General features: G+C 37.2%; 1 protein-coding gene across 1 annotated transcript in view; it reads left to right on the forward strand.

Moving 5' to 3' along the window:
• The window catches only part of LOC100261773 (galacturonokinase), a 59,868-nt gene extending 36,473 nt beyond the window's left edge, over nucleotides 1-23,395 (forward strand). The window contains exons 7-14 of the mRNA XM_002264492.4: nucleotides 12,650-12,729; nucleotides 13,975-14,074; nucleotides 15,954-16,126; nucleotides 19,743-19,783; nucleotides 19,880-19,908; nucleotides 22,123-22,192; nucleotides 22,315-22,404; nucleotides 22,940-23,395. Of these exons, the coding sequence (XP_002264528.1) occupies nucleotides 12,650-12,729; nucleotides 13,975-14,074; nucleotides 15,954-16,126; nucleotides 19,743-19,783; nucleotides 19,880-19,908; nucleotides 22,123-22,192; nucleotides 22,315-22,404; nucleotides 22,940-23,184 (828 nt within the window). The 3' untranslated portion in view covers nucleotides 23,185-23,395. The remainder of the gene's footprint in view (nucleotides 1-12,649; nucleotides 12,730-13,974; nucleotides 14,075-15,953; nucleotides 16,127-19,742; nucleotides 19,784-19,879; nucleotides 19,909-22,122; nucleotides 22,193-22,314; nucleotides 22,405-22,939) is intronic.
• The last annotated feature ends 917 nt before the right edge of the window (nucleotides 23,396-24,312 follow it).

Consider the following 24,312-nt stretch of genomic DNA (forward strand, 5'->3'; position numbering starts at 1 on the left):
TGCCCAAGAATTTGAATTTTTTTTCAATAGTTTGGAACATTGAGTCTTCCTTCCTATGACCTTTCCGATGAAAGAAACTACATTCATGATCCCCACTCATCTTGCAAGGATGTTGCTGCCCAAGAATTTGAATTTTTTTTCAATAGTTTGGAACATTGAGTCTTCCTTCCTATGACCTTTCCGATGAAAGAAACTACATTCATGAATGGCGGCTCTTGTACTATGCTTGCTCTTTGTGCTAGGTTGTAGCTTAGAAGGAACAACCAACTATTCGAATATTTCAGAAGAAAATCAAGTGAAGCTTGTGGCATATAAGTTGAAAGGTCTCCATTCATTTCCTTGCATCCTTTTGGACTTTTTGTTCAACGGGTTTTAAGGGCATCCCCCTTAACGTATTACAACTTGATTGGCTAGTAGTGTGTAGTTCCAATAGTTCCAATGGGACGACCTAGTATATTGTTATTTTTTCGTGTTGTTAAGTTTTACTTTTGGCGGGAGGATTCCTCATCCTCCTTTTGTACTTCTTTTTCTATCAATATATTCATGTGTGGTTTCCTATCAAAAAAAAAAAAAAATGAGTTGAAAGGTGGAGCTTCTGCATGGTGGGAACAACTTCAATATAATCGTCAACGACAAGGAAAACAATGTGTTCGTACTTGGCCTAAGATGAAACGGTTATTACAAGGATGATTTCTCCCTTTGGATTATGAACAATTTTTATACCAGTGATATCAAAATTGTCAACAAGCCAACCGGACTGCGAACGAATACACGGAGGAATTTTATTGATTAAATGCCCGAGTTAATTTGTCTGAGACAAAGGATCAATTAATTGCTCGTTATATTAGGGCCTAAAGCTAGTCATTCAAGATCGACTGGCTTTTCAAGGGGTTTAGACCATGATAGATGCAGTTAACTTGGTGATGAAAGTGGAAAGTCAAATCAATAGGTCCACAGTGCACACTTAGGGTAACTTTCGTCGACCAACCCAAGAAGCTTCTTCTGCTCCAAAGGGGTCAACAACTTCAGGTAGCAATGATAATAGCAATAAAGATGCCCCTTCAACTCAAAATTTGACGCAGAATTGAAGTGGAACTTTAACCCCTATTCGATCTAATACTAAAGGTTGAAACCAATGACAACAATGAATCAATAATGACCCTTATGCGTGTCCAAATCTAGGGAAGTGTTTCTGGTGCAACCAACCAGACCATTTTTCAAATAATTGCACGAATAGACGATTTGTTAACTTTGTAGAAGAAGGTGGCAATGAAGAGGAATAGGTTCTTGAGGAAGATATTGATAGGTATCTAATGGAGAATTATTATTGAATTTCAAGAATTTCAAGAAACAAGAGTCCCAACTGGTCCTCAGATAGTTATTCGAGAGGCTATCACTCCCTTACCAGATCACAATATTCCCCCCTCTGTAATTCCCCTTCTTTTCCTATTTAAACCATCCCCAACCCGTATCCAACTGTGACCTAGCCTACACTAAGGCTGTTACAACTAATTGCTAGGTGGCAGTATATTCCTTTTCCCTTTTCTATTATACACATAACATATAGGAGGCTTATCATTACCCCCCTCAATGAGAGACACCTTGTCCTCAAGGTGGAAGTCAGGAAAGTGCTCTTTAATTGTGTCAACTGATTCCCATGAAGCTTCAAACTGAGGAAGTCCTTTCCACTGAATAAGTACTTCAATACCAGGTTGATTGTTATTAGGAGACTGGCGAATATCTAAGACCTGATCAGGCTCCACAAGCCATTCCAAATCCTCAGCAAGAATAGGGGAAAGTGGCTGACATAAATCAGCTGAACCAAGAGCCCGCTTGAGCTGGGAAACATGAAACACTGGATGAATAGTTGTCGAAGAAGGAAGCTCTAACCTGTATGCCATTGGACCAATTTGTTGCACCACTTTGTAAGGGCCAAAATATAGTGGGGAGAGCTTCTCATTTGGTCGCTTGGCAAGGGAATGAAGACGATATGGACGAAGCTTTATATAGACCAAATCCCCAACTTCAAATTGAACTGCACGACGATGAGCATCTGCAGATGACTTCATTTTGGATTGGGCATAGCAGAGATGATCCTTCAATTCATTTAAAATTAGATCACGCTCTTGCAATAACTGATCCACTGCCAGAACAGAGGTGGAATCTGATCCAAAACGTATCAACGGTGGTGGGTCTCGCCCGTAAACTGCTTGAAACGGTGTTGTGTTAGTGGAGGAGTGGAATGTGGTATTATACCAGTATTCTGCCCATGAAATCCATGTAGACCAACATCTAGGCTTGTTATATGAAAAACATCGAAGGTATGTCTCCACACAACGGTTGACCACTTCCGTTTGTCCATCCGTTTGCGGATGATATGTGGTACTATGGCAGAGAGAAGTACCCTGCAACCGAAATAGCTCCGTCCAAAATCGGCTAAGAAATACTTTGTCACGATCACTAATAATGGAACGAGGAAATCCATGTAATTTGATAACATCCCGAACAAAGACAACAACCACCGTTTGAGCTATGAAAGGATGCCTGAGCAGTGAGAAGTGAGCATATTTGCTCAATCAATCCACAACAACTAAAATAGAGTTATAACCCTTAGACTTAGGAAGCCCCTCAATAAAGTCCATCGTCACATCGTCCCATATTTTGTCTGGAATAGGCAGTGGTTGTAGTAACCCAGCAGGTGACAAAGTTAGGGCCTTATTTTGTTGGCATACTAGACACTTTTCCACAAACTCTTTGATGTCATTTTTCATGCCAACCCAAAAGAAATCTCTTGTGAGTCGTTTGTAAGTCCGCAGGAACCCAAAATGCCCTCCAACCACACTAGCATGGCCCTCTTGAAGAAGTGTTAGAACAAGGGGTGAGGCCTTGGGAAGGACTAGGCGTCCCTTGTAGAGGAGAATGCCATGGTCCAAGGAATACCTAGGATAAGCATCCGGATCAACCAGCCGCCTCTGTTGAATCTTAGCAAGGTACGGGTCAGCTTCAACTTGTGAACTGATCAACGAAGTGTCTATGCGACTGGGAACCATGAGGGCAGCTAACTCCATAGAAATGGGGATGCGAGATAAGACGTCAACTGCTTTATTCTCCAATCCCGGCTGAAACTGAATTTCAAAATCATACCCAAACAGCTTTGCGGCCCACTTTTGGTACGACTCATTCACTATTCTTTGCTCTAGTAGAAACTTCAAGCTACTTTGATCCGTTCGCACAATAAAGTGGCGATCAAGCAGGTAATGACGCCACTTCTGAACTACTAAGACAATAGCCATTAACTCTCTTTCATATATGGACTTTTGTCACTCCCTTGCTGAGAGGACTTGGCTAAAATAAGCTACTGGTCTATGACTTTGCATCAAAACGGCACCCAAACCATACCCCGAGGCATCTGTCTCTACAATGAAGAGTTGACTGAAGTTGGGCAAAGCCAAAACAGGAATTGTTGTCATAGTTGTTTTCAATTTTTGGAAGGCTGCCTCAGCCTCTAGGTTCCAATTAAAAGCATCTTTTTTGAGTTGCTGAGTGAGAGGCCAAGAAATAGCTCCATATCCCTCTACAAATCGACGGTAGTATCCAATCAATATGAGAAATCCTCATAATTCTTTAAGGGATTTGGGTGTGGGCCACTCTATCATGGTTGAAATCTTGTTGGGATCAGCAGTAACCCCCTTGGCAAAAACCAAATGGCCCAAGTATTCCAATTGTGGTTTAGCAAAGAAACATTTCTTTCCATTGACGTGCAGTTGATGGTTCGCCACAACACACTTTGCAAATGGTCACAATGCTCCTTCAAGTCTTTGCTGTAGACCAATATGTCATAAAAAAATACGAGCACAAATTTCCGAAGCTGTGGTCGAAATATACGGTTCATTAACGATTGGAAAGTCGTTGGTGCATTGGTTAGCCCAAAAGGCATCACCAAGAACTCGTAGTGACCTTCATGGGTGCGAAATGCCGTTTTGTGGATGTCTTGTTGCCGGACTCGAATTTGGTGGTAGCCCGATTTGAGATCTAGTTTCGAAAAAATGGTCGCGCCATGAAGTTCGTCAAGTAACTCATCAATCACCAGAATGGGGAACCGATTCGGGACTGTAACTTTGTTGAGGGCACGGTAATCTATACAAAACCTCTATCCTCCATCTTTTTTTTTCACCAACAACATTGGACTAGAAAATGGGCTTAAGCTAGGCCGAACAATCCCTGCCTCAAGCATCTCTTGCACCAATCTCTCTATTTCATTCTTTAGAATATGTGGATATCGGTAGGGTCGGACATTAATCGGAGATGCTCCCGGAATTAATTGAATGGCATGGTCAATATCACGACTTGGTGGTAACCCTGTTATTGGCCTAAAAATTTGCTGATGTTGAGCTAATACTTCTTTAACTGTTTTCGGGACCTCTTGTACTCCTTCACTCAAATCCGAAGTGGTGGAAGTCTGACAGAGTTCCACCCATACCCCTTGGCTATGGTGCTGCAGTGCTCTAGCCATTGCTTTAAGAGATACCTCAGTTCGACTAAGGCTCGGGTCTCCCTTTAACACTATCACTGCCTTCCCCATTTTGATCTTCATTGTTAGCATCTTCCAGTTTACTTTCACATCTCCTAAAGTCCGCAACCAAGGCATTCCTAGAATCACATCAGTGTTGCCTAATTCAAGTGGAAGAAAGTCTTCCACTACGGTGAGCCCCTGCATCGAAATACAAACTCCTCTACAAATGCCCTTCCCTTTCACGGATATCCCGGTTCCCATCATCACCCCGTAACTAGTTGTTGTAGTTAATGGAAGTGTTAATTGTTGAACCAATTCAAGGGATAAAAAATTGTGGGTAGCCCCACTGTCTACAAGGATGGTTACCTCTTTTGACCCGATTGTCCTTTTGATCTTCATAGTTCCCGGCGTAGTTAAACCGACCACGGAATTTAGAGATAATTCCACAGCGTCTTTCAGCTCGATGAGTGCGGGTTCTTCGGTTGCTCTGCCGTCAAACTGGTTATCGTTTTCCTCCTCATCTTCGTGCACCAATAAAACCCGTAATTCTTTCTTAGAGCGATGACCAGGGGAGAACTTTTCTTCACACTTAAAACAGAGCCCCTTCTCTCTATGGGCTTGAAGCTCCGATTCCGTCAGTCTCTTTATTGGAATCTCACGTCGCTAGCTCATCGTCTTCTTGCTGACAGCCACTGCCCTAGTTTGAAAATTTTCCCCAATCTTCCAATCACCTCGATTTGCAGATGACAACATTTTGGTGCTCTTTGGGCCATTGGTTCACGGGCCACTCTCATGGCTAAATTCCTATCTTCAACCTGTTGGGCCATTTCCATCAAGTGGCCCAACCTATATGGTTGCAGAAGATGTAGCTCAGCCTGGATCTCAGGAAGCAGCCCATTCATAAACGTGCTTTCCATTACCTCATCTAAAATCCCTTTCAATGGAGTCGCCAAAATCTCGAATTCCCGCTAGTATGCTGCCACTGTCCCTTGTTGTCGCACTGCCAGAAGCTGCTTACAAAGGCTTCCTTCTTGAGTCGGACGAAAGTGAAGCAACAACCGCCTCTTCAAATTTTCCCAACTCCCAAACGCCTCCCTCGAATCAGTCCACTGGTACCAAGAGAGTGCGTCCCCCTCTAAACTCATCCCGGCGACGACTAATTTCTCTTCTTCCGTGAGTCTGTACGTCGCGAAGTATCAATCGGCCCGAAAGATCCAGCCGTTTGGGTTCTCTCCCGTAAATATAGGCATCTCCACTTGTCGGCTGCTGCGCCATTCTCCATTTCCGCCTCACCTCGTCTCATCCGACGCCATCCCCCCCCCCCCCCCCCCCCCCCCCCCCCTCACTAGGTTCCCCAACTCCAGGGATCCATCCTGCACGATCTTCTCGTTGAGCAGCAGTCGTCGTGTCCCGCTCCGATGATAACGCCGCCATTGCCTTCTGTGTCTCTTTCAGCGACTACAGAACTCACATTACATTCTGGGCAAGGTCCATCACCGTCTTTTCCATTCCTGGTAAGCGCTGCATCTCCTCTCTGATTTCTCCAACTTCCTTCTCTAGACAATCCACCCGAACTTCATTCCTTTTCTGAGCCATCTGGATCGATGCTCTGATACCAAATTGATAGGTATCTAATGGAGAATTATTATTGAATTTCAAGAATTTCAAGAAACAAGAGTCCCAACTGGTCCTCAGATAGCTATTCGAGAGGCTATCACTCCCATACCAGATCCACAATATTCCCCCCTCTGTAATTCCCCCTCTTTTCCTATTTAAACCATCCCCAGCCTGTATCCAACTGTGACCTAGCCTACACTAAGGCTGTTACAACTAATTGCCAGGTGGCAGTATATTCCTCTTCCCTTTTCTATTATACACATAACGTATAGGAGGCCTATCAGATATCTACAAGGGTGCTGAGTTTGCAGAAGGAGATGTGGGAGAAGAAGTGGCGTGCATTGTCTAACGACTTTTGCTTACCCCAAAAAAGTTGGACGACTCTCAACAACATAAAATATTCTAGACTCGATGCACTATTCGTGATAAAGTGTGCAAAATGATCATTGACAGTAAAACTAGCGAGAATGTTGTTTCCAAGGCTTTGGTGAAAGCACTAAATTTGAAGACTGAGAAACATCCTTCTTTGTACACGATTGCATGGATTAAGAAGGGCCTGGAAGTTGAAGTGCTAGAAGTTTGCAAAGTTCCTTTATCGATTGGAAAGTATTACAAAGATGAGATCGTATGTGACGTGGTGGATATGGACGCTTGTCATATTTTATTGGGGAGGCCGTGGCACTATGATGTTGATGCCACTTATAAGGGTTAAGATAATACTTTTGTTTTTTGGTGGTTTGACAAGAAGATTGTTTTGATGCCATAGTCTCAATCGTCAGAAAACAATTCGATTACTAAGAAAGATAAGCTGCTATTCACCAACATAACAGGCCTAGATTTCTTTAAGCAAGCCAAGGAGCCAAATTTTGTTGTAGCATTGGTGGTTAAGGGTCAATTTGAAGCAACTATTGATATCCCCACCAAGGTTCAAGAGGTACTTGCTGATTTTCCTGATTTATCTCCCAATGAATTACCTAATGAGTTACCTCCTATGCAAAATATTCAACACCACATCGACTTAGTACCTGGAACTAGTTTGCCTAACTTGCCACATTATCGTATGAGTCTAACTGAGCATGAAGAGTTGCAGTGACAACTTAACAAGTTGCTTGATAAAGGCTTGATTCGTGAGAGCATGAGTCCTTGTGCAGTCCCAACTTTACTCACTGCAAAGAAGGACAGTAGTTGGTGCATGTGTGTGGACAACCGTGCTATCGACAAAATAATGGTCAAGTATTGCTTTCCTATCCCACGTCTTAATGACATGCTTGACAGGTTAGAAGGTGCTGTGGTGTTTACCAAACTTGATTTACGAAGTGGCTATCACCAAATTCGTATTCGAAGATGGCTTTCAAGACTAAAGATGGCCTTTATAAATGGCTAGTGATGCCATTTGGGCTATCAAATGCACCAAGCACTTTCATGTGATTGATGAATCAGGTTCTTTGTTCATTTATTGGAAAATTTGTGGTGGTTTATTTTGATGATATTCTCATCTACAGCAAGGACGAGGAAGAGCACTTATCACATCTCAATAAAGTTCTCTTAGCCTTACAAGCTAATAAATTATGTATCAATCTTAAGAAGTGTAGCTTTATGACTAGCCATCTTTTATTCCTTGGATTTATAGTGGGAAAGGATGGTATTCAAGTTGATGAGACGAAGGTAATGGCTATTTGGGAATGGCCAGCTCCTAAAACTGTGCGTGAAGTGCAAAGTTTCCATGATTTAGTTACTTTTTACAGGCATTTTATTCGAGGATTTAGTACAATCATGGCGCCCATTACCAATTGTTTGAAGAAAGGCCAGTTCCAATGGGGCAACGTGCAAGAAGACAACTTTGAATCGATAAAAGCAAAGTTGTGCACTCCCTAATTTTGAGACAGTGTTTAAGGTTGAATGTGATGCATCGGTTATGGGAATTGGGGCTGTCTTATCTCAAGAGGGTCACCTAGTGGAATTTTTTAGTGAAAAGGTTAGTGAACCTCGACAAAAGTGGTCCGCTTATGAGCTTGAATTTTATACAGTTGTTTGGGCCTTAAAGCATTGGGAGCATTATTTGTTTCATCAAGAGTTTGTGCCATTTATGGATCATCAAGCTTTAAAGTTCATCAATTCTCATAAGACAACGAATCGAATGCATGCTCGATGGATTGCCTTTTTATAGAAGTTCACTTTTGTTATCAAACATAAATCTGGCCAACAAAATAAAGTAGCTGATGCATTGAGTCGACGAGCCTCTTTACTAGCTACAATTAGTACTAAGGTGGTGGGGTTTGATTATTTGAAGGATACTTGTGCTATTGATGAGGATTTTGGTGGCACATGGGCGCAAGGCAACAATAAGGAATTTGTTACTGACCTTCTTGTTCAGGATGGATTTTTATTTCAAGGTACACAATAATGTATCCGTCGTTCTTCTTTGTGTGAACATTTGATTAGGGAATTGCATTTTGGCGAACTAGGAGGACATGTTGGCCGAGATAAAACAATCAGCTTGGTAGAGGAGAGATTTTATTGGCTCCAACTCAAACGGGATGTTGGCCGTTTTGTTTAGAGTTGCCTAGTGTGTCAAAAAGCCAAGGGACAAGTTCAAAATACCGGTCTTTATACTCCTTTACCTATTCTAGAGACAATTTGGAAAGATTTAACTTTGGATTTTGTTCTTGGCCTCCTAAGAACTCAATGTGGAGTTGATTATGTTTTGGTTGTAGTTGACTGGTTTTCTAAGATGGTTCACTTCCTTCATTGTAAAAAGACTTCGAACACTTCTTATGTGGCCAATTTATTTTTCCGTGAAATTGTTCGCCTGCATGGCGTTCCTCGTTCAATAACTTCAAATAGGAATGTGAAATTCCTTAGTCATTTTTGGAGAACTCTAAGGAAATTATTTGACATTTCTTTGAAGTATAGTAGCACGAGCCATCCCTAGACCATTTGGCAAACTGAAGTGGCTAATCGCACTCTTGGCAATATGATATGATCTGTTAGTGGAGATAAACCAAAGCAATGGGATGTTGCCCTTCCACAAATTGAGTTTGCTTTTAATAGTAGGCCTAATCATTCTACTAAGAAGACTCCTTTTGAAGTTGTCTACACTAGTGTTTCAAGGCATACAGTGGATTTGATTCGTCTTCCCCTTTCTCATGATGTCAATCCTAACGCTGAGGAGTTCGCAGAGTGTATTCAACAGATTCATCAAGAAGTGAAGAAGAATTTAGAAGAGGCTAATCTTTGTTACAAAACTGTTGCAGATTGACATTGACGCCTTAAGTTGTTCAATGAAAGTGATCTAGTAATGGTCCATCTCCGCAAAAATCTTTTTCCTACCGGCACGTACAATAAACTTAAAGACAAGAAAATTGGTCCTTTCCGCGTTCTTCAGAAGATTGGAGATAATGCTTACAAGATTGATCTTCTAGCTCATATGAACATTTCCAATACTTTCAACGTTGTTGATATCTTTGAATACTTTCCCCCAGATGAGTTTTCTTTGTAGCCACAAAACTCGAGGACGAGTTTTCTTCAAGTGGAGGGGATTGATGCATCACACAATCATCATTAGTTTCTATTTTTAGCTTCCTACATCATTAGTTTCTATTTTAGATTAGTTTTTATTTTAGATTAGTTTCTATTTCCATTAGTTTTTATTTTTAGTTTCCTACATCATTAGTTTCTATTTTCTACATTATTAGTTTCTATTGTAGGTTCATCATTAGTTTCTTATTTCTTTCCTAGTTTTCCTAGTTTCCAATTACCTTGGTTTCCTAATTCTAATTTCCTATTTCAATTATTTCCTTTATTTTTGCATTACAAACATTATTTAAAGGCTCATTGTAATTGTTAGAGAGGAGTTCAATATAATTTTTCAGAATTATTCTCTAATTTTCAGATCCTATTATGATCTTGGTGTTTGTTTTCGAGTGTTTTTCTGTTTCGTTTTGAAACAAACCTTCCGTTGCACCAAAATCCGATTAAGTGTCACAAATAGCATCCCACACTTCTTTTGCTATTGGAATGAACAGAAATGGCTTTCCAATACTCGACTCCATTGAGTTGATGAGCCATGCTATTACCAAGGAGTTTTCAGATCTCCAACTCTTCAGATGTGGATCATTGTTTACTGGTTTTTTCACCTCACCAGTCAAGTGACCAAGCTTCCCCTTTCCGTCAATTACGAGCTTCACCGTCTAAGCCCATTCCAAGTAGTTTTTTCCATTCAACTTGTTCACAGTCAATTGAAGAGAATTTGATGAAACAGCACAAGAGTGTTCTGCTTCATTAGATAATGCAGCAGAGTCGTTTTGAATGCTCTCTATTGCATTCCCTGTAGTTGCCGAGCCTCTGCCAGCTCCGACCATAGCAGTTTTCACCATCAGAAACTTTGATTACACCAAAGCTTTGATACCATGAAAATTTTGAAATGGAAAGATTTCTCTTTTTTTTGAAAATTGAAATTTGAAACTGATTATATCAAATAAATAGACTGAAATTTGAAATTTGCCACAAATTTCTCAACTACATTAGCTAACAAAACAAAACAACTAACTCCTAAAAATACGGAAACAAACAAATTTCCCTATCTTAAACAATTCAAATTTAAAATCTGAATTTTATTAAACAGAAAAAAGAAACTATAAACTCCTAACTTTCAGCTCCAGCTAACTTCCAACATTTTGACAATACAACCTAATTAAATAATCCCAAATTTCCTTGGCTGTAGGGAATTTAGCCAAGTGACTCTAATAGATTTTTTTTTTTTTTGATTGGAAACGGCATAGAGATATATTGATAGAAAAAAAGAAGTACAATAAGAAGGATGAGAAATCCTCCCGCCAAAGAAAACTAAACTACAAGAAATTACACTGTAAAACAAGCGAACTCTCTATAATGGACCATTCCTTATGGAGTACACACCGCTAACCAATCAAGTTGTAACACATTAAGGGGAGTCCCCTTAAAAACCTTGGAACAGAAAGCCCAAAGAGAAGCAAGGAAAACAATAGAATCCCAAAGATACTCTGAATTCCTTGCTTTATCCACAAAAATCCTCTCGTTTCTTTCCCACCACACAACCCGAATTAGAGCGATGCTCGTAGCTTGTCACAAAACTATTGCCCTCTTAGATGAACCAAAACCATTAAATTTGATGGACATCATGTCAAAGATGCTCCTCAGGGGGACTCAATCCGTCTTAGCTAACTGAAATAATATGTGCCACAACCCAATTATCAAGGAACAATGAAGGAAAAGGTGATCAATTGATTCCGCATGCTTCATGCACAGAATACAAATATCAGGACTAAGTGACTCTAATAGATTGCTCCACAGAGTTACTAATCCAAGTGATAATTTAGGAATTTTTTACCTCCCTATTGGAAAACCATACTGCATAATAATCTACTTCAGAATTTGTAGGTTTTTTTTTTAGCCCCATATAGCTCCAGATATAAGATCCTGTGAGCAACTTCTTCATCACATATGGCCAACAGACATAGTTGGCACTGGTTAGCTTCATACTAACAGTTTGAAGAGAATCTGAATTTCACTTTCCATTAACTCCAATTTTCAGAATGATTTCAAGGATAAAAGAAAGAGAAATTGAAAACAAAAGTGAAGGTGCCAAAATTGAGTTTTAGGAGAAAAAGAAACAAACCAGGCAGAAAACTACTCAAAATCAGAACTGCTTTGATGTTAAGAAAATAATATCAAACTGAGCAAAGAAAGAGAAGAGAGTTGAGAGACAAACAGAGAAAGATCATACACCAGTGTATTTTCCTATGTAAGTATGTACAGGGAAAAAGTTCACATAGATGGTAAACCCCTATATCAAAGGAAACATATTCAATCTAGGATCATGGTTCAATTATATTCAGAAGGAATCTATCAGTCATGGTCCCATTATATTCACAAGGAATCTATTAATCATACACAATCAGCTTAGGATTATGGGTCAATTATATTCACATAATCAGCCCTGGATCATGGGTTAAACATAACAATACTAAAAAAATATTGAAAGTTTTAAACAATAAATCTTTAATTAAGGGATTCCTTTTTATTCAATGCTTTAGCATAATATTAATTTGTAGGGTTTAATTTCAGAAATGTTAACTAAAGTGAAATACATTATTAACAAAGCTGCAGTAGTAGGTATTGACACTAGGATGAGGGGTGAGTTTTGAAGTTTTATATGGCAGTGAAACAAAATTCTGAATGCTATCAACATGTTATGTAAGATTTCTTTGATTAGGATTTGAACTAGAGGTTCTGAATCTGGGAAAATTGTAATAATGATTATGTTAAAAATTTACTTAGTAAACATATTAAATATCAAACTGTAAACAATTATGTTAAAAGTTATTGTAAACATTTTGTCTTAACGGTTGCATGATGGGTTTTCATCAATCAGTATGTTGTTTAATTTCCACTTTTTTACTGTATGTAGCCATTTTTGAGACTTTACTATCTTTTTAATTTCAGGAATTTTTGTGTTATTTATACTTGCATGTTTAACAGACTGGAATTGCTTACCTGTTGGCTTTGGAAAATGCAAACAACTTAACGGTATCTCCTATGGAAAATATCGAATATGATCGGTGGGTTCTTTTGACATTTTGATCTACTTATTGAGTAACTAGATTAATTATGGCCAAGTCAAATATCACTGGGTCTAGTATACTGATCTGTTGAAATTAAAACCAGAGTCCAATGCTTATATATAGGTGTGAGCAATTTTTGCTTAGACAGCAAGAGATGTTATGCTACAAAAGCACTGTAGGGGGGATTTTTGGTGAAATTTTGCTTTGGCTTTTGAGTTCCTCTGGGAAGTTCTAGCTTTCTGTGTATTGTAACTCACTAGGGGGTATTTTTTTTGTTTTCCCTTCTAAGAAATACAGGTTTCAGTGTAGGCTGTTGTATGCTTTAATCTTCTTCATGCTTCTGAATGTTTGGTGATGTCAAAGCCCAAAGATCATTTTCAACTTTGTGTGAACTGGGGTGGAAAAGCTGGAGAAGATAAAACAATATTAAGGTTATAACCCAAAAGACTTAATGATCTAAATGAACAATTATCCTTCACAAGATGATCTCGTGAAAAAAAAAGATTGTTTTTTTTACATGAAAAGATTTTGAATTTTGTTAGTTGATTCTGGTCATGCAGAATCAGGATTCAGTTCCTGACGTCTTGTTCTCATCAATCATCAGTAACAGGTTGTGGATTCCTTTTAATCATGACTTCATGCCGGAAGGAGCAATACCTTCCTGAAGATTGCAGCCTATATAGAAAAATGTGATTTTGGCTGAAACGTTTTTCATTTTCTAAATTGAAACTTTTACTTGAATTTAAGATAACTTTTAATTGATCTAGGGTCAGACTGTCTTCTAATATTTCTTAAGCATAAAATTTGTCATCTATAAAATAGGTTCTAAGAGAATTTGCATTTTTTTTATGTAGGTCAGTATAAAATTTGAGTATGAGTAGTTTTAAGTGCAAAGATGAAGCTCTTGAATTTGACAAATATGATCACAGAAATGTACATGCTTCAGTTCTGATACCTTCTAAATGTTTCATATGCATATAAAAGTATTATAATATTTAGGTCAATAAACAGAGTTGTTTGTAATTTTCTTAAATGGATTACTCCTCTACTTTGTCCGGTTCTTGATGAGGTGATTCAGTTGTTGTTTCTATCATTTAGATGAGTCATCATTAGCAAATTTTGGTAATAATTGGCAGGGAAACTGGGTATTATCTTCACTAAAATGTGTGTTATCACCAATATGTTGCTTTTTCTCTTGTTTTAAAATATTGGTCTTCTAAGTCTTACTTTCTCTGCATGTAGGCTGATTGAAAATGGATATTTGGGTCTAAGAAATGGGATATTGGATCAATCAGCTATATTGCTTTCAAGCTATGGTTGTCTAACTTTTATGAACTGCAAGGTAAATTGTGGCTTCTTTTACTTGTAGTGACGTGGATGCTTAGTAATATCCTTGTAATCTCATAAACAAAAGATACATTCATTAATTTGTGGAGCTGGGTTTTGCTTTTGTGATGTTGACTCATATATTTCTATCTCGAACTTATGGTATTATTCTACTTGGTCTTATGTGACCCATAATTGGAGCATCATGCAGTTTTAAAGTGCATGCTACATTAATAACCCTATGAGAATCTCACAGGTCACAATAGTTTGTGCTATTTTCTAGAAGGTATAGTGATTAGTATCTTATGGGCAATTATTGAGTTTGGTTTGTTTGCATTAAAATGAAGTTGTTTTATAAGCTTAATATGTTTCAATAAACATATGCAGTACAATTCATGAAAGATTAACTGAATAACTACAGGGTAACAGAAGTGATAGAGGGAGAGAGTAAACAACTATCCAAAGTAGAACTTCTATCAGGTCTGTCAGACTCAGAAACATATTTACCTAAAGAAAAACCAACCAAATTCACCTTGGATTCCCTGAAGCTTAACAAATATTATCAAATACTAAAAGTTAGATTAAAGCCAGGTTGATTCTGGGAAACATGGTTGATCAAAATTCAAGGATTTTTTTTGGAGATGGAACTAGGTCCTTAAAAGAGCTATGAATAAAATATGTTTTTCACCCATTTTGATGTTCGTCACCAAGAGTTTCTCGGCATATGTTGAGTCTCATATCTTTGGACTCAAAATTTGCTTGCATGGATTACCGTGGGAAAAAGGAAACTTTTACTGTAGGAAGGCATTGGCATATGTATCGAGTTTTAATGAATGTACTTTGGATAGCCTACATTTGCTGCATAATGGGGGCTATTAGAGATTATGGAGAGGAATTATTACTAGTCTGTTTCAATTAGTTCAATACTGGCATGACCATTGATGCTGAGATTTTATCCTTCTGAGAAGGTTGAAACATGGCTGCTGGCTCGAGTGTAACAAGACCTTCTCATTGAGGGGCTTTCTTGATTATTAATCCTAGTCCTCTTTGGAAGGTAGAGATTCTTAGTTGCAGATAAGGATTTATGCTCTTGCTTAAGATATTTCCTTCTTCTATTAACGCGCAGCAGTTTTTATTTATTTATTTTATTTTCTCAATTTTCTTTACCTTTCTAAGGGGCATCTCGTCATTTTTATTCTCTTTCTCTCTCTCTCTCTCTCTCTCTTCCCGTCCTCCCCAATCCTCCTATATCGACTTCCTAGCTCTTCAAGTGTGAAAAGTACTAATTTTTTGATTCAAGATTGGATTCAGCAGCTTTTGTGACCATTTTCATCCTTTTATATGGGGATGCCTTGATCAATTTTAAGTGAAAATAAGGATGAATGATTGATAAACTACTGCACTTATCTAGTGGTGAAGAGAATTTATTCTTAACCTATCATTTTAGATAGGTTTGAATTGGATTGATGCCATGATTTGATTTAAATGCATCATTTCCATGATGTAGAATGGTAATCTCACTTGATTTTCTAATTTATTCTGAACTTGTTTTCATAGATTTGCTTGAATTCCATATGCCATGGTTTGATTTACATGTAACAGTTTTCATGCTATAGAATGCTATTCTTAATTTTATTGTTCTGATTATAGTATTCTTTTATCATCCCTAACATTGCTACACTATGTATTTTTACTACCTCTTAAATGTAATTAAAAAAAAAGGAAATTGCCTAATGAATATTGTAACATATTTAATTAGATTTTGGACTCCTGTATTGTTTGTTTGTTCTAGACTTTTGAAATATGTATGTTTTTATTAAGGTTATCTTTATTATGTGTTATTTCCTAACAACTTACATATGCAAGCACTCAAGAATCCAGTTTATCTTATGTAGACCAAAGAACACAAACTTGTACGTCCAAAGTTGCTAAAGAACCAAGAAGCTGACATGTTGAAATCATTCAAGATACTCTTGGCACTTTCTGGTTTGAAGCATGCTTTGACAAATAATCCTGGATACAACAACCGAGTTGCTGAATGTGAAGAGGCTGCGAGAGTTCTTTTGCAGTATGATTCTTGACCCTTGTCATTGAGAACAAATTGAGTCTGAGTTCTTTTTGATGGTGGTCTTGCTTTAATCCTCCTTTACATGCATGTACCTCTTAGCTATGACATATTTTTATTTTCCTTTTCTTTTATCAAAATAGATTTTATGGCACTAGATTTTAATTACTTTTTTGCCAAAGGTGATAGTTTGATGTTTGCAAGTAACTCATGGTAGTATGTGGTTTAAGATGCGAAAATTACTATCATTGATGAGGTTAGCAAAATGTGAAGGTGAAATAAAAAGTTGAGCTGAGTTGATAAACAAAAGTTGGAAATTTTTGCTTCTCAAACTTATTATGATTGGGTACTCTTGTGTTATAATATGTGGAATTTAAATCTCTCCTTGCAATGAAAACAAATGAAACAATTGACTTATTTGTTGAACTTATGTGTTATAGCTCTCATTAGATAAAGGGAAAAACTTCCTAGTACTATCTATATATGGGGTTCCTCTTAACTATGTAGACCTGTTTTAAAGTCGTGAGGACTTCTTGGTCTAGAGTTGACAATATCTATATGGTTGAAAGTGAGTTGTTACAAATAGTATCAGAGCTAGTCTTCAACTTCAGTGTGAGAGTTTGTTTGGTCCTGTAAGGGGTGTTTTCTGTTTGGCCCTACAATCCTGTGGGACACAATGAAGACTTCACGACTATATGAGGGGATAACTATGATATCCCACATTGGATAAGAGAGAAACTTCTTGGCATTATATATCTATGAGTTCCTCTTAACCATGTAAACATGTTTTAAAGCTGTGGGAACTCTTTGGGATTAAAGCAGATAATATTTACATAGTTGAGAGTGAGTTGTTACAAAGCCAAACTCAAAAATTGTTGGGGCATCGTAAGAATGTGAAAGCAATGAAAGACAACTTATTTAATAGAAACCCATGTAGCATGGACAAAAAATGATGGATGTTTGTATCTAAAATATGGATATTGTGGCATAAAACATATGAAAATGAACTTGATAGAAAACATCATGAGGAATAATAGAAAACTACTTTAGAAGAGGTTGACACTGACATAATGTTGTGGTTAGACTTTATGAATTGGATGGGTTTCACAAACCAATATGAGTGGGCCATGTGACTCTTCCTCTCTCTCTAGCAAACCCTACATAGGACGGTAATACATATAAAGGTGCACATCATTTGATCTTGCTTTCTTCTAAGTCTCACATAATAATACTAGTTTAGGCTTGGTATGTTTAGACCAAATGGATTTAGTCATATAAGCTTTCACTTCATCGAAAAGAGGTTGACCATGTGGAAAAGATGGTAATTCTCTAAAGGTGGGAGGCTTGCTCTCGAAAGCACCCTTTCAAACTTGCTTGTCTATCAAACGTCTTTTTTTTTGTCAAGCCCACAAAAGTAAGCCTAAAGCTTGAGAAAATTCAAAGGGACTTCTTGTGAAGTGGAGGTTCTTCGGAGAATAAGTTGCATCTAGTGAGATGAGATATTGCTTGTATAGAGTAATTTGATGGAGGTCTTGGTATTAGAAAGCTTTCCTTTCTCAATAAGGTGCTTTTGGGAAAGTGGTTGTGGAGGTTTGCTTCTAAAAATGAGTCACTTTGGAAAAGGGTTGTTGTTGGGAAGTATAGGGAGAAGGAGGGGGATTAGTGTACAAGGGAAATTAGGGATGGCTATGGAGTTGGGTTGTGGAAGGCCATTAGGAGTGGGTGGGAAATCATTAGTTGAAGAACCTCTTTCAATGTGGGAAATAGTAAAAGGTTGAAGTTCTAGAATGATATTTGGTATGGTGATTCAATTGTAAGAGAATACTTTTCCTCTTTATATTCCATTTCCTTGACAAAGGAAGTTTGGGGGCGGATGGTTGGGACCCCCATGAAAATGGAGGGATTTCAAATCCCTATTTCTCAAGAAATCTAAATGATTGGGAGTTACAAAGGAAGTTTCTCTCAAGACTTGAAGGAAAAGTGGTGAGAAGGAATGAAGATGATAGGCTAGATTGGTCGGATGCTGAGAAGAGCCAGTTTCTAGTCAAATCCTTCTACTCCTTTATGAGGCAGGAAAGAGTAGTTACTTTCCCCTCAAAGGCTATTTGGAACTCATAGGTTCCAACCAAAGTTTTTTGTGTGGAAAGTTTCATGGGGAAAGGTTTTGACATTGGATAAACTGCAGAGAAGAGTATGGCACTTGGTGAGCTGATGTTTTCTGTGTGGAGGGGGAAGTGACTGTTAACCACATTCGAGCTTGAGACTTACGGAGTTTGGCATTCTCCTTGTTTGGGGTAGAGTGGGTGATGCCTTGGTCGGTAAAAGAGATTCTATTGTGGTGGCATGGTTCTTTTGTTGGTAAAAAGAGAAACAAGGCTTGGAGGGTTATCTCATTATGTGTTTTTTGGACTTTATGGAAGGAGAGGAACTAAAGATCTTTTGAAAGCAAAGAAATGTCTGTTTATTCGCTTGTTTTATCCTTTCTTTGTAATCTTTTGTTATAGGTAAGGGTGTACATTGATAGAGGCTCCCTAACCATGGCAGATTTTCTAGATTGGTTAGGTTCGTCTTGATGGGGCATTTGTTATTTGTTGCCCTTTTTGTTGCTTTCTTGGCTTCCTTTGTATATGACTTGTGTACTTTGGTGCGCATTATAAATATTTTTTTTTGTTTGCCTATCAATATACATATACATGTATGTATATGTATCATTAGAATTTTTTAACTGAATCAGTATATTCAGACACAACTAAAACCCTATCAAAAATATATTTAGGGTAATGTCATGGACTTAGGTTTCTACTAAGTATCCATGGGGCACTTAATGTATAACCTAAAGAAAAGTCATGTTTGTTGTTGCTAATTCAGCATTTCCCCAACATGTGCTAGACAAAATCTAGCTAATGCGAAATCTGAATACTGAGGAGTGGAAAATGTAGAAACTTCACAAGCCAAACATCTTAAAATGCCTTGGAGCTGTCAACTCAAGGGTGGCATGGTAGGTGGGTTTTTACCTATTTATAGGCTTCGTTGGAAAACTCTAGAATCCCTTGGATTCTTGGAGACTCTACCAAACCTTCCTATAACTGCTACAACATATAACACTTTGGGGGAATTTTTAGATTTTCCTTCTCTCTTTGAGTTTCATAATATTTCACATCTTTCCAAAATATTCCAATCCTTAAACCCGCAAATCTATAGATTGTTTTAACAGCTTCTACCAAGCTCCAGTGTAGGTTCTAAGCAGTCCTGATTGCAGTTTCTTAACAACTTGGAACACTGTCTAGAACCTTCTTCCCCTATATACAAGTGGCAGGATTATTTGGGAAGGATGTGAGAGTAATCTTTTTCTTAATGCATAGGTATACTGATATACCCATTATGCTTGGGCCATTTCCTTGTTTTTGGGTTTTTTTTTTTTATATACAACATGCAAATTCTTGTTCATCCTCACTCCATCTGGAATTTTCATTTCAAGGTTACAGCTGTCTTCTCTATGTGCAAGGGAAGGAAGGGTTCTCTCAAGTTAGAATTAAAATATTTATAGCATAGTAGCTATCCATTTAAGACTATTAATTATAATAGATTTATGGTACTTTTTTTCCATTTGGTTCCACAGTGCTTCTGGGAATGATAAACTGGAGCCTCTTTTGTCCAATGGTCAGTATATTTCTGATCCTCTTTTTAATATGTTTTGGATTTCATACACTTGTTGCTCGAAAATAACCTGATTGCTTTTCTTTTTATATCAAATAGTTGAACCAGAGGCATATGAAGCTCATAAGGTAATCCCTCATATGAACATTTAGTTTATGTTTTGACGAAGATAAATATTCATGGCAGTTCTGTTTCATTTACAATTTACACATTCCAATTATTGCATGCCTTCTAATAAATAGATGTATATACATTAATACGTATAATGAGATAAATAGATGCACAAAATTTTACATACATCTCCTTGGGATTATTTAAAATCATCAGCAAGGTTTCATGGTAATTATTGGAAAGGATTCATGTTTCTCACCATCAAATAATAGTTGAGAGGATATTGTATAATTTTTGGTTTTGTTTTTCAAAAAAGATCTGGGCATCTAAGTAAATTTTTTTACAATAATGTAAATATAAATAGCTTGTATTTTTTTTTTTTTTTAATTTTTTTCTTGAACATTTTAGATTGTAAGTCTTTGTTAACAAGATTTTAAGAAGTCAAACAGTTTCTCTTTGTGTAGACAATTTTATTGTTCAAGTAAGAGCTGCATGCCTCAAGTAATAAAGAGAAAGGCATGCATGTGCTTGGTGCTGGCTATGTTGCTACTCTTCACAATAAGTACCTCCCTCAGTGGGGCCCACCGGCCTTCCGCTGTTGGTCTCTGTTGAACCTGCACCAATGGAGATCGAAGGTTTCCCCCTGGCCCACTGTCTCTGATTATTAGTCAAGAAAAAGGGTGAATAATAGGCAATCAATGAAAAGGAGAGAGATTGAGAGAGAGGGGGGAGAGAGAGAGATAGAGAGAGAGAGGGAGAGAGAGGGAGAGAGGGAGGGAGGGAGGGAGGGAGAGAGAGAGAGAGAGAGAGAGAGAGAGAGTATGTGTATTTATTGGTCAACTCTAGTTTACGGAGAGTTGAACCCTGATTATTAATCATGTAATGAGCTTTGGTGAGCATAGGAATTGTTGTGTTTGTAGCAATTACTAGATATGCCATGTTTACCAAGAATATGGGTTTGCCGTCTTTTGGAGAATGTATCTTTAGATGCAATTCATGTTTTAAAAGGCTATTGAAGCTTATGCCTCAAGACTTATGCCTCGAGGCTTGCCTCGAGGCTTGCCTCGAGGCTTGCCTCAAGGCTTGCCTCAAGGCTAAAGGCGAGGCTTGCCTCAAGGCTAAAGGCGAGGCTCTACAAATTAGACTTGAGGCTATAGCCTCAGTTAAGGTAATTGAGGCTTAAGCTGCCCTTTCGAGGTTTATAGCTTTGAGGCTATAGCCTCAAGGCTGTTGAGGCCTAAACCTCAAATATCCAAAGGGTTTTTGGCCTTTATGGACTTTTGGTATATATTTTATAATAGGCTTAAGTGTCAATATTCAATGAGTTATAATGGCTTCTATCATTTATGCATTTGTGGACTTTTGATATAGATTTCATGAATTTTGTATTGGGTTCCCACTTGGTTAAACCCTTAAGAAAAAAAAAGGCTTACTTAACTTCAGTTAACTTTTAAAATGGAAGGGAAAAAAAGATTGAGAAGAGTAAGGGACTTGTTGGCACTCCCATTGATTGATCTCATATATAATCTAACTATTGATGGATAAAATAAAGATGCCACTAGAATTGGTGGATGAAGAAGATGGATGGGTGGATATTAACACAATTGAGGATGATATTATTACAATTGGATATTGTTATATTTCTTGAAGGATCCTAGTGATAGTAACAGTAATTTTGAAAATTATTTGGTAAAACCATGAGAGCTAAATTTATGAAAGAAAAAGGAACTAAATTAGAACTATTAACAATGAAAAATAAACCATGGGAGAGAGCTAAATATTACAAGAGAAAAAGGAACTAAATTAGAATTATTAACAATGAAAAATAATTAATTTTATCATTATAAAGTTTGTCTTTTTTATTATTCAATTTTATTGTGATTTTATGAGTATTTTCTTTAAAAAAAAAAAATTGATAATTTTTTATTATTTATTTGTTGAAATTGACGCTTGTGGCTCATTCCACCTCAAGGCTTATGCCTCGCCTCATTTAGGCAAAACGCCTCAAGACCGCCTTTAGCCTTTTAAAACATTGGACGCAATCATAAGATGGGTCGGTTATTGCTCTGCTTTTGGGCTATACAGCAGGCTCATTCTTTCACAACAAATTATCTGTTAAAATACATACAAGCATTTGATTTGGATTAATTTGAGTTCTATTTCCATATTCTGTTACAAAGTTATCAGTTTGCAGTCTTCTTAAACGTAAATTGTGTTCCACAATTTGGCAGGGGAAGTTAGAAGCCACATTAGCTAGAAGAGCAGAGCATTATTTTTCAGAAAATATGCGGGTTATCAAAGGTATTTCTCTTTCGATGTGCTCTCACTAGCTTCTCTCAACTTTTCTTGTGCCAGAGATGCCCCCTGTTGCTTAGCGCTTTACTAACTTGCATCTTATTGATTATGAGTGATAATTATTTCAGGATTAGAAGCATGGGCTTCTGGAAATTTGGAAGATTTTGGAAAGCTTATCACAAGCTCTGGTCTAAGTTCTATTAAGAACTATGAATGTGGTATGTCCTGATTTTCGTTGTTTATAGCCGTTCTTTTCTCCATTTTTTTTTCAAATTTCCCTTTTTGCTCTTTGAGTAATAAATAAGTAAACTGACAAATTATTTTATTGAGTTGAGTCAGGCTTAGGCAAGCAATCTTCAAGTTCAGGTTGAACTTTGGTTGACTGTAAACCCAACCCTATTTGCTTAAGTTGCACCCGTAATCTTATGTGGTCTTTCCTTTATTGATGAACTTAGAGATTCCAATTGGAGGTTTTTGATATTCTAGTATTTCATGATTTTATTTATTTATTTTTTGTTAGAGCATGATATGTGATAGGGGGGGTTTGGTGGTGTGGTCGTCTTAGAGCATTCCAAATGCTAACAGCTTCAGTTTTTTAAAAAGTTGGTTTCTCAAAACAATTTCAATGACATACTTGTCCATGTTGACACCATCCTAAGAAGTGGAGCAATATAAGTTCTCCTATTGTTTAGTGGTTATAAATACTCATAATCTTAAGATGTTATAAATGATGAGGACAGTGTGATTGTTCAGGTGCTGAACCGTTGATACAACTGTATGAGATACTCGTGAGGGCACCTGGAGTATATGGAGCACGGTTCAGTGGGGCTGGGTTCAGAGGGTGCTGTATCGCCTTTGTAGATGCTAGTCGTGCAGTTGAAGCGGCATCGTTTGTGAGGGACGAGTATTATAAGCTGCAGCCTGCGTTGGCCAGCCAGATAAACCCTGACAACGCTGTATTGATATGTGAAGCAGGCCACTCTGCCCGTGTCCTTTAACTTCGTCCATCAACTCCTCTCTCATTGGGTCTTTCATGAAATTGCACTACATATCTCATTCATTCAATTCATTCTATTGAATATATTCAGACCCTGTGACTGTGAGTTTAGCTTATTACAAATTCTGGGCAAGGATATTGATTGAAGGTAGAACCTCAAATGGTGTATCGCTCACAAAAATAATTATGATCACTTGAAAATTTCCTTTCAATGACACCGCAAAGCCGGAGGCCAAGGGCACCATGTTCATTTCATGTCAAACTCGAGAATCCAATATGTGAATGATTTTAACTAACAAATCTATCATGTAGTTAGCTTAAAATTTAAAACAATAATTGAAACATAATTCAAAAGTTAAATTTTTTTAATCCAAAACTAATTAAAGTATCTCAACAATAAATTCAAATATTATTCCAAACACTATAAATAGAAAGTTCTAAAAACCGTAACTGAATTTAGTCTTATTTCAACTCTAAAGCTGCTTATAATAGAAACACACTTTCTATTTTGACAACTCATTACCATTGTCATTTTTACCTACAAATTGGTACAATGGAGAAGGGTAAATTTGATAGCTTATTAAGGAAAAATAGCTCAATAAAAAAGATCAAATATGATATAGATTTAAATTTAGGGAGATATACTATTTTTATAGAAATTAATTAGTAACTGAACTCATTTAATTTAACAATTAATTTTTTTTTAAATTAGACATTTTAGATTTAAAAATAGAATAACATGATATACTTTGCGTAGTCAGTTCATATTCAAAAGAATTTCATAAAACGAATATTTTACTTTGTTCACTAGTAATAAGTAATAACACTATGTACCTAAATAAGACTTATATTAGGTGGCTAGTCTTAAGTTGTTTCTCTTACTAATGGATGGAATAATTTCCAATCAACTATATAATAAAGGCTAATAACATTCTTATTAGATATCATATGATATTTCCAATTTATTCTATAAATTGTAGAACAAATCAAAGTATCTTTTTAAAAAATATTACTTGATTCACTTAAGGGAATTCAAACATTTTGATGCTTAAAAAAAATAACTACGGACAAAGAATTATTGTGGACTTACATTTTTCATGTGCATTCCCACTTAATGGCGAGACTCGTT

Source organism: Vitis vinifera, chromosome 11, assembly GCF_030704535.1.
Source record: "Vitis vinifera cultivar Pinot Noir 40024 chromosome 11, ASM3070453v1".
Classification (NCBI taxonomy): domain Eukaryota; kingdom Viridiplantae; phylum Streptophyta; class Magnoliopsida; order Vitales; family Vitaceae; genus Vitis; species Vitis vinifera.